Raw genomic sequence first — 11347 nt, 5'->3', positions numbered from 1 at the left:
CATTTTCTAGGCAAATATTGACTTTGCAATTAATTGCTGTTGAGCTGATCACTCTTTATAACATTCTGGAGTATATGCAAATAGCCATTATAAAAACTGAAGCAGTAGACTGTAAATATTAACATTTGAATCATTCTCAAAACTTTTTGCCATGACTGTATATTCTATAATTCCTCTGAGCTTCTTAGATTTTGCTTCAGAAAAACTGTATGTATATGTTAGTCAACAGATTTTATTTCTTTAAGGTCTGGAGTTGGATTGATCCCCTGCATAGTGCACATTTTTTTGCTCTGGATCCATTAATGCTGCTAATGGTGTGTTTAGAGTTTGGCTAGGGCAGGAGAGAAGGATGCTAAGCTTATTCTTGAACTCAACCTAATGTTCAGTTCATTGTTCAAACTTCCATGGATCTGATCCTTCTTTTCCTTGAAGCCTGTGATCTTCATCCCTGACTACACATTTGACTATTGACTGCTGATTTATATAACTAGGAGACTTGAGAACAAATTCAAAGTTAACCATTTAGGTGTTGTAGTTATGGAGCTGGAGCAGTTGTAGTGTGATCGAAATGTATAAAATGTGTTGAAATAGTCCATAATTGAAGTTTCATAAATCCCAAACTTGGGTTTAAATATCCTCCTACTAATTGAGAATAATCTAGTCCAGAAGAGTTTAAGTTTTTTTTTTTATTAGCGTAGATGAAAGCTGTTGAAAGTAGTTCAAAATTAGGTGGAATCGCCCTGTAGCCATTTCCCGAATCGGAAGCTGCAATCGAAAACCAACTTCAGCTTCGTGTCAAAAAGGAAAGAGTAGAGGAAAGGCAGACAAATGCCAGACTGTTCTTTGGGAAAGGCACATGAGCTCAGTGGGAAGGCCAGCATGCCAGTTTAACCGATGTCGGAAACAATATAGGAGCAAGTTATTTTTTATTTGTCCTGGTGCACTGATTCATGTATGTATTAGGGCAGCGGTGGATGAGTCTTTTATTCTGAAGGGGTCAGAGCGGATGCGTAGTCGCTTATCTTTCACTGACCGGACACTAGCTAACCTGGTGTGAAGTAATGGCAACAAACCGGCAGAAGTTAGGAGGTTCACTGACGTTTTACTCCAAGGTACGTCCTCTCAAATACCGTAGTCCAAATAGGAGGCCGGTCTCTCAATAAGGAAAATTTAAAATCGCTTTTAAACGGCGCCATACCTCGGTTAACCGTACAAGTTAGCTAATTTTTAAATCACGTTTCTCTCGCAGCTGACGCTAGCTTGTTTAGTTTTAGGTTTCGGTACCAATGAAATGAAACGCATCAGCCATTCATACTGTACTACTAGCTAGGCTCTATTATAGCATTCTGTCTTTCTTCCGAGAAGAAAAACAGTGAATGAAAGTTGGCGTTAAAGTTTAAGCCTTCCAGCCACTTTAATGGCCCTGGAAGGTTTAAACACACTCTTATTGAGAACAGAAGACATTAAATACAGGCGTATTCAATATGAAGTTTCCAGAAAAATTCCAGAAAATTCTATCATCTATTATAACCTCTATAAATTTAGTTTGATGCACTCTTTCTACGTTAACATCCTCTAAATCAGCGTTTCCCAACCCTGGTCCTCAAGGCACACTGCCCTACATATTTTAGAGGTTTCCCTACTTTAATGTTTCTGATTCAGGTGATTGCAGTTCAACAAACGCCTGTTAATCAGTCATCGATTGAAATCAACTGGGCTGAAAGAAGGAAATGCCTAAAACATGCAGGGCAGTGTGCCTTGAAGACCAGGGTTGGGAAACACAGCTCTAAATTTTATGCAGTCTGGGCACTTTTGTTTATTGTTAGTAAATTTCATGAACCAACTTTTAATTTTAATGGATTCTGATGTAATAGAAGGCAAAAGTTGTAGATTCTCACCAGAATCTAAAATATTTGTATCATCAGCAAATAAAATAAGTCTTAGGATTGATTATACCTTACTTGTGCCATTAATGTATAAGATTAATAATTCGGGACCTAACACTGACCCTTGAGGAACAACACATACAATGTTCATACATTCAGACTAAAATTGTTCTATCTTCACAAATTGTTTGCGGTTCTTTAAGTAACTTTTCACTCAATTTAGTGCAGTCCTCCTGATCCCATATTGTTACAATGTACTAACTAAAATGTGATTAATGGGTGCAGTGTGTAACAAGCGGCAGCCGAGGGAGGTGACCGTGGCGGTCTGATCCTCAGCTGCAGAAGCTGGCTGTTTGGACGTGGAACGTCACCTCTCTGGTGGGGAAGGAACCAGAGCTAGTGTGCGAGGCTGAGAGGTTCCGACTAGAAATAGTCGGCCTCACCTCGACGCATGGCTCTGGTTCTGGAACCAGTCTCCTTGAGAGGGGCTGGACGTACTTCCACTCTGGAGTTGCCCACGGTGAGAGGCGCTGGGCAGGAGAGGGCATACTTGTTGCCCCCCATCTTGGCGCCTGTACGTTGGGGTTTACCCCGGTGAACGAGAGGGTAGTCTCCCTCCGCCTACGGGTGGGGGGACGGGTTCTGACTGTTGTCTGTGCTTACGGGCCGAACAACAATTCAGATTACCCACCCTTTTTGGAGTCCTTAGAGGGGGTACTGGAGAGTGCCCCTCCTGGGGACTCCCTTGTTCTACTGGGGGACTTCAACGCTCACGTGGGCAATGACAGTGAGACCTGGAGGGGCGTGGTTGGGAGGAACCGCCCCCCCGATCTGAACTCGAGTGGTGTTCTGTTGTTGGACTTCTGTGCTCGTCACGGATTGTCCATCACAAACACCATCTTCAGGCATAAGGGCGTCCATATGTGCACTTGGCACCAGGACACCCTAGGCCGCACTTCGATCGATTTTGTCATCATTTCATCGGATCTGCAGCCGTATGTCTTGGACACTCGGGTGAAGAGAGGTGCRGAGCTGTCCACTGACCACTACCTGGTGGTGAGTTGGCTCCGGTGGTGGGGGAGGAAGCCGGTCAGACCTGGCAGGCCCAAACGTGTAGTGAGGGTCTGCTGGGAACGTCTGGCGGAGTCCCCTGTGAGACGGAGCTTTAACTCCCATCTCCGGCAGAACTTCGAACACGTTCCRGGGGAGGTTGGGGACATTGAGTCTGAGTGGACYATGTTCCGTGCCTCCGTTGCCGAGGTGGCTTATCGGAGCTGCGGCCGCAAGGTTGTTGGTGCCTGTCGCAGAGGCAACCCTCGAACCCGTTGRTGGACACCTTCGGTGAGGGATGCTGTCAAGCTGAAGAAGGAGTCCTATCGGGCCTTTTTGGCCTGTGGGACTCCAGAAGCAGCTGATGGGTACCGGCGGGCGAAGCAGCATGTGGCTCGGGTGGTCGCTGAGGCAAAAACTTGGGCGTGGGAGGAGTTTGGAGAGGCCATGGAGAAAGACTTCTGTACGGCTTCGAGGCGATTCTGGTCCACCATCCGGCGTCTCAGGAGGCGGGAAGCAGCGCAGCACCAACACTGTTTATAGTGGGGATGGTGTGCTGCTGACCTCAACTCAGGACGTTGTGGGCCGGTGGGCGGAAAACTTCGAAGACCTCAATCCCACCAACATGCCTTCTGTTGAGGAAGCTGAGCCTGGGGACTCTGGGCTGGGCTCTCCAATCTCTGGGGACGAGGTCGCCGAGGTGGTCAAAAAGCTCCTCGGTGGCAGGGCCCTGGGACTGGATGAGATCCGCCCGGAGTTCCTTAAGGCTCTGGATGTTGTAGGGTTGTGTTGGCTCACGCGACTCTGCAATATCGCATGGACATCGGGGGCAGTTCACCTGGATTGGCAGACTGGGGTGGTGGTCCCCCTCTTTAAAAAGGGGGACTGGAGGGTGTGCTCCAATTACAAGGGGGTCACACTCTTAAGCCTCCCTGGTAAGGTCTATTCAGGGGTTCTGGAGAGGAGGGTCCGTCGGATAGACGAACCTCGGATTCAGGAAGAGCAGTGTGGTTTTCGTCTTGGTCGTGGAACACTGGACCAGCTCTACACCCTCAGCAGGGTCCTGGAGGGTGCATGGGAGTTCGCCCAACCAGTCTACATGTGTTTTGTGGACTTGGAGAAGGCGTTCGACCGTGTCCCTCTTGGGGGCTTTGTGGAGGGTTCTCCGGGAGTATGGGGTACCTGGTCCGGCTGTCAGGTCCCTGTATGACCGKTGTCAAAGTCTGGTCCGCATTGCCAGCAGAAAGTCGGACTCGTTTCCGGTGAGAGTTGGACTCCACCAAGGCTGCCCTTTGTCACCGATTTTGTTCATTACTTTTATGGACAGAATTTCTAGGCCCAGCCGAGGTGTTGAGGGGATCCGATTTGGTGGCCTTAGGATCACATCTCTGCTTTTTGTGGATGATGTGGTCCTGTTGGCTTCATCAGACTGTGATCTGCAGCTCTCGCTGGAGCGGTTAGCGGCCGAGTGTGAAGCGGCCAGGATGAGGCTCAGTGCCTCCAAAACCGAGGCCATGGTCTTGAGCCGGACATCTGGTCAGGATGCCTCCTGAACGCCTCTCTGGTGAGGTGTTCCGGGCACGTCCCACCGGGAGGAGGCCTCGGGGAAGACCCAGGACACGCTGGAGGGACTATGTCTCTCAGCTGGCCTGGGAACACCYTGGGGTTCCCCCGGAGGAGCTGGAAGAAGTGGCTGGGGAGAGGGAAGTCAGGACCTCCCGTCTGAAGCTGCTGCCCCCGCGACCCGACCCCGGATAAGCGGAAGAAAATGGATGGATGGTATCAAATGCTTTTTTGAGAACAATGAACATGCCTCCAGTAAATCTCTTTTTATCTGTAGAGTTAGTAATATCCTCAATTTGTTCAATTAGTGCATGTGATAATGATCATTTACTTTATAAGCCATGTTGGCTATTCACAAGTAATTGATGTTTTTCAATAAAATTGTCTAGTTTGCTATTGAATAGCTATTCCAGGATTTTGGAAAATTGTGAAAGAAGAGAAACAGAATGGTAATTTGTGAAGTGGTGTTAATCTCCAGATTTGTACAGTGGCATAACTTGATCATTTTTCATACTACATGGAAACTGACCAGTTAATAAAGATAAATTATAAATATGAGTTTAGAAATCCTCTCAATTACTTTTTTTTTTTACCAGTAGCATATCAATGTCATTATGATCAGAGGATGTTTTATTTTTTTCAGCATTAACAATATTTATAGCTTCACTTTCATGAACTGGCTTAACAAATATAGAACTGTCATTTCTTTCAATTACAATATCATTTAATGTCACAGGATCTTGTATTTTGTTTGCTAGTTTTGGACCAACAAGAAAGAACAAAGAAATGGTTTCTGCATATTATTTATTACCACATCATTTCCGATAAGTAGTCATTGTAAGGGGTTTCTTAGAGTTATTACTAATTACAGTACTTAAGGTTTTCCACACACACAACAATATCATTTTTATTGTTCTCTAATAATTTATATTTTCCTTCACGTATAATAGAAGTGAACTTATTTTTATACCTTTCATATTTACCTTTGGCTTCAATTGTCCTGTGTTGTATACAATTTTTATACGGTGTTTTTTATTACAAGCATTTACCCCTTAACATCCATGGATTATTTTTTGCCCTTGTTTTTTGCAGTGTAGTTTTACAGGACAGCTTTTATCATAAGGAATCATAAATAATCTCAAGAACTCATAATTATTCATTACTCGCATCATTTTCTTTGTATATTAATTGCCAGTCAAATGTCTATACATTGATCAGTCTCAACTCTTAAATGAAATGGTTTTTCTTATTTGTTTTTCTGCTCTAACAATGTGAATACTGGGAGGTGGTCGCTCAGATGATTTGCTTTCCAAATCATTTGAAAAAAATATTTTCAAGCAATGTGGCACAGTGAACTGTTATTCTAGTGGGTCGTGTGATTTTAGGAAATAAGCCAATGCTGTACATGGTGTATCCTTATGTTTACTTGGATTTATTAAGTTGATATTAAAGTCACCATCAGTAAACATGATCTTATGTTTCACATTAGTAAAGTGTTCCTCTATCCAGTTTTTAAGTATGCTTATAACCCGGTGTGCTGTAGATGGAACCTATGACTATATTTTTCAGTTTTTCCCTATTTATTGTAATTTTAAGATATTGATGGACATTGTAACAGCTGATATTTTGTCCACCACTACTAATTCAAGTCTATATTCATGGCTAGACCACACCCTTTTTGTTTTTTCTGTTCATACAGATCAGTTCACAACCAGGAAGTTCAACATCCATGTCTTTATCACTGTTTGTCCATATTTCTGACATTAATATAATATTGAAGAGGTGTGTGAACTGATTTCCATCCATCCATCCATCCATCCATCCATCCATCCATCCATCCATCCATCCATCCATCCATCCATCCATCCATCCATCTTCTGTACACCCTTGTTCCTAGTGGGGTTGGGAGGTGCTGGTGCCCATCTCCAGCAAACGTTTCGGGTGAGAGGGGTCACCCTGGACAGGTTGCAAGTCTGTCGCAGGGCAACACGATTTAAGTAATCTTTAATATTATGAAAATTTGCATACAAACTTTTGCTGTTACAATGAATAATGTAATATGCTATAATATTTAAGGCACTAAAATTGAAAAAGTTTCCAGTTGATCCTGGTTGTTGCCTTTCAAAGGTGATACTAAGAGCTGAAACTTAAAGTGAATAGAAATTCTCTTAAATCATCCTATAGTTTCCCAGAGTCAGTAAACATGGAATCTCGGTCCTCTTCCAACTGGCCTTTTCCACTTGCTTTCCATCAGGGACCAATCTATGGTAACATGAACAAGCCACTACAATGGATTGGGAATCTATTGTCTTTGTACCCATATGGAACCACTTAAATGAGACTTTTTGTGCTATAACAAAAAAGGCTGCCAGAAATCTAGATTTTCACTTGATTAATTAAAATTAAATGCTCTTGTGCTTACTAAGGTTTCCTATGCAATCGGACCAGTTTTTAGGTTTATTAAATGTCTAAGACGGAGTATTTCTCAGAAACAGCCTGACTCTTGTCTTGTCTTTGCCTCTGGAAAATTGTCACATAAAATCTACAAAAAAGTACTCACTCCTTGAATGTTGTGTTGTGCTCTCTTTCCATGAATGATGCAGTTGCTGTGTACACAGTCAGGTATTATATATTGAACAGTGCATTATTTTTATGTAAGTTCTTCCTTTTAAAGTCAATAATAAGCAACATTTTCACATAATCTGTAGGCAGACATATCTATTTTTCTTTAAGTTTTCTTAGGCTATTTAACAGTATTTGGACATAAAATACTGTTTTGGATTAACAAAACAGTAATCCATGTCATGAAATAGGGAAGAGAGAGAAGAAGACATGTTGTAAATGGTATGAGATCAGAAATCAAACCCAAGACAACCACAATGAGGACTACAGCCCACATCACTGCTTTCACCTAAAAGTCTAACTTTCTGCTGTTCTCATACTTGAAACAATTTTATATTTGAGTTTTGTTTTTTTTGACAAAACCTACCACATTAGGTTAAAAAAGTGAACAGTTGGGTTTTTAGTTTAGAGCACTTGACACCAGTGAAGAAGATGTCTTTTTGTGTTGCAGTGCACCATGTTTAATGCTATGAGGGCACCACAAAAACCATACAGGCGTCAGAACATGTCACCTCAAGGCTCCGGTTCCAGTGACTCGAAAACAATTCACATCGGTGAAGAAGTCAAGATAGCAGTAAACCTCTCTTTGGAGAGGTTTCGCTACAGTGATGAAAAAGGTACCAACAAAAACTTCCATCATTCATCTCTTTGCGCAAACAGCGCTCTGTTTGCACAAAGTTCTCTTATGTGTTTTTCATAAGAAACTCTAAGGTACAAGTTAAAGTCAGTTTTCAATAGGATCTTGCACCTTAAGTCAACTTCAGGAGCTATGACTCAAACAGCACCTTAAGTTATCCTGGACTCCTGCCATCATTAACCTGCACTAATCTTACTTCTTTTTGTGAATGTTACAAGTATGTTTTTTGTCTGTAATTGAGAGTTATTACTCAGGCTGCGTAATATTAGAAAATCTTTCAGTAATGTTAGAAAAGCTCACACACGTCTCTTTTCCACTGCCTAAAATTAAATCAGACCCATCCTGTCTTATTTTAGAGAGGATGGGTCTGACACTGACACTTTGCAACACTGTTTACCCAAACTATTGTTTACTACTGTCTGCCGCTTGGTGTAGTTACTACACTGTAGTATTTTACTTTACTGGTTGTGATTGGGTGATATTTGTCCAAGTCAATGCAGTATTTGCAAGAAATACTCTGAATGAAAAAAACAATCTTTGATTGACTCTTGTGGTTCATTTACATTTACTTGATCAAGTTTCAGAGCAGACACACAGCTGATCATGTAACAGAACACGTATTGAGCAAATGTGTGTGAGGTGGCTGGCCGTACATCATTTCTTGTTCATCAGGACATGTGCATGTATCAATCTCAAAGCACACTTAACGTCAACTTCTAAAAATGTGAATACATATTGAAATATATTTGTGGTTCACATTGAGCTTGCAGAGCAAGAGCTGTGGGTTTTATGAGTGATGCCTACCTTGCAGCTGTACTTTCTGAAAATGAGCCCTCACAGATGGTCATGTAAATACCAACAGAGGTGGACCTGCTGTTGGAACACCTTGCATATCAAAGTTTGAATGAAAGATGGTGTGATCCATGCAGTGGAACAAAACCTCAGAGATTCAGCTGCGAGGCCACAAATGTGCAGAAGCGTGGACGTTGTAAATGGTCTGCACCCTTGGCTTTGCTCCAAGTTCAATACATCAACTATAAACTCATCTTTACTGTGAATGCTACTGGTGTACAAAAAAAACGAATTTAAAGGGACGCTATTATGTGTTTTTCAGTCACATGGTGTCACACTCAAGTGTGTTGCTTTAGTTGTTATAAAAATGCTATTTACATTTATCAAATATGACTTAAAAGGAATTTGACTTCATAATTGAATGCCTTGAAATTGGGTTTCTGTCTCTTTAAAAACTCCTGCTCTTTCTGACACTGCCTTCAGGAAGACATCACAACATTCTCTATTAACCCTATAACCACAATTTTACCAGCGTTGCACTGAGAAGTATCATAATTAATTGATTGTGCTATAAAATGGCACTTTGGCTGGAAAACACATAATACTGCCCCTTTAACATTTGTTTTCCTTTTTTATTTCTGGCTTGATTTAAAAATAAGTTTTTGGTAGAACACAAGATGGTTGATTTCACCATCATACTCTTGTAAGCTTCAGGAGTCAGGTTTTATGTGGAGTATGCCAACGTTTACCCTTTCTGCTTTTGTTGGAACAGAGATGGAATTCCCATCCTCACTGTCCAGCACTGAGCGGGCCTTTGTTCATCGACTGGCCCAGTCCCTGGGCTACATTTCCAAAAGCAAAGGGTGAGTTCAACTATTCAGCATCTTTCAGCTCCTGATGCAAAATTTTAAGGCTGTTGAAAACTATTATTTTAGTACTTTAGTACTTTATAGATTATTCTGATGATTAATTGAGTAATCACAAAAAAATTTTATCAAATAAAATATTGGTGAATGTAATAAATACAAATGTTTTTATTTGACTTTTTCAGAAAAGGCTCCAATCGTTTTCTGACAGTCAGGAAGAGAGATGTTTCAGACAAACCTCGGCCCAGTACATCTCTCGATCTGTGCCCCAGCTCCTTATATTTCATCCGCAGCCTACTGCAGAGATTTCCCACCAGCAAGAAGGAACGTGCAGACATGCATCTCAACATCAAAAGTGGCATGTCTCTGGCTACAGAAACTAGTGATTATCTGTGTGTGCGTGCGTGCGTGCATGTGTCTATTTGATGTTGTGGAGGGCACTATACAGAGATGAGAGGAGAGTAAAATGCACCTTGGATTTGGAGTTGGACAGAGGACTTTAACCTAGTCCTCTGATCAACACCAAAATATAACTGGAAAACTTTTGACAAATTTGGATTATTTGGCAGGCAGTGTAACTCAACTCATGTATGATGTGTTTGGTCACATAGTATCTGATGTGTCATGTTTTGCTCTTCTTTTAGATAGCGGCTTTGACAGGAACAGAGCAAGTGGGCGCCTAAACAATGGCATTCCTATGGTTCCTAGGAAGAGGGCACCATCAGAACTGGATATTTTCCGAAGCTCCCTTCCTGTGCATGAGCACCAGGAGGAGATTGTCCGACTGATCAGAGAAAACAGGGTGGTACTTGTTTTGGGAGAGACTGGCTCTGGAAAAACTACACAGGTGAGTGTTGATGTAGGCGGATTTAGATGATCAGTAAAGTTTTCTGTTTGGCTTATCTTCTCCCCTCAAAATCTTCCTATATTTGACATTCATCTGTTTCTTTTCATTGAAAGCTTTTTGTCCTGGAGCATTAGTTTTAAGTTTCCGCTCATATGACAGATGATAAAGTTTTTCTCTAGTATAGAAACTGTTCAAAACTAGTCTTTGCAAACCAATAGATGTTTTCAAGTTAAATGAATCTGTATCTTTTATCTATTTGGACTTTTTAAAAAGCATGCAATGTAAATGTTACATGATACATTTCTGTTTTTGCTTTTTATGTTTGATTTGTTCATATGTGGAAGAAAAATAGTTCTGTATTTTAAGACTCAATAAGCTATAAAATGATACTTGATGACAGAACCTGACAGCATGCTCACAGGTGAAAGTAGATGCACATCTGTTAAAAATACATAAACTAAACATAATTTTAATCACCTATTCATTAAACAGACAGTAAGGAATGTAGAAAAAACAAAATCCATAAGCCTTACTAATATGCATAACATTTGAAAGCTAATCTGTAGGTTGGAAATATGTGGAAATGACACTCTCTCTAAAATACTAATTACTTCTGGAATGTTTCTGTTTAGATTCCCCAGTTTTTGTTAGATGATTGTAGCAGGAATGGAAAACCCTGCAGGATTTTCTGTACTCAGCCCAGGCGCCTGGCTGCCATCGCTGTGGCTGAGAGAGTCGCAGCAGAGAGAGGGGAGAGTGTTGGCCAGACAGTTGGTTATCACATCAGACTGGAAAGCAGGTACATTTAACCTAAGCTAGTCAGATTCTATTTGGAAAAAACATAGAGCTATAAAACTGTTTACAGCAAAATCCTGGATGGAAAACTGGGAAAAATTAGACATCTATTGAAGGAATTTTGGATGCTTTTCTTGATTATGCTGGGAAACTGGTCTTCCCAGATAATCTGGAATAGAATTAAAACCTCATATTCTGAGGTATGTATCTGATCAGTGGTCACTGGATAGTAAGTTACAGCATAGACAAAATATTATTATATATTTATTACATTTTTATTTTTATATAT

General features: G+C 41.4%; 1 protein-coding gene across 2 annotated transcripts in view; it reads left to right on the top strand.

Moving 5' to 3' along the window:
* The first annotated feature begins 998 nt into the window (after positions 1-998).
* ythdc2 (YTH domain containing 2) overlaps positions 999-11347 on the top strand; it is a 46419-nt gene continuing 36070 nt past the window's right edge. Inside the window, exons 1-6 of one of the 2 annotated variants that reach the window (XM_008423091.2) lie at positions 999-1112; positions 7573-7738; positions 9323-9413; positions 9602-9774; positions 10061-10263; positions 10896-11062. In XM_008423091.2, coding sequence (XP_008421313.1) covers positions 1062-1112; positions 7573-7738; positions 9323-9413; positions 9602-9774; positions 10061-10263; positions 10896-11062 — 851 coding nt within the window. In that variant the 5' untranslated portion in view covers positions 999-1061. Of the gene's footprint in view, positions 1113-7572; positions 7739-9322; positions 9414-9601; positions 9799-10060; positions 10264-10895; positions 11063-11347 lie in introns of both variants that reach the window. The other variant, XM_008423089.2, reaches the window with a different exon arrangement.

The sequence above is a fragment of the Poecilia reticulata genome, linkage group LG12 (genome assembly GCF_000633615.1).
Source record: "Poecilia reticulata strain Guanapo linkage group LG12, Guppy_female_1.0+MT, whole genome shotgun sequence".
Lineage (NCBI taxonomy): Eukaryota > Metazoa > Chordata > Actinopteri > Cyprinodontiformes > Poeciliidae > Poecilia > Poecilia reticulata.
This window is presented reverse-complemented; position numbering and strand designations above follow the sequence as displayed.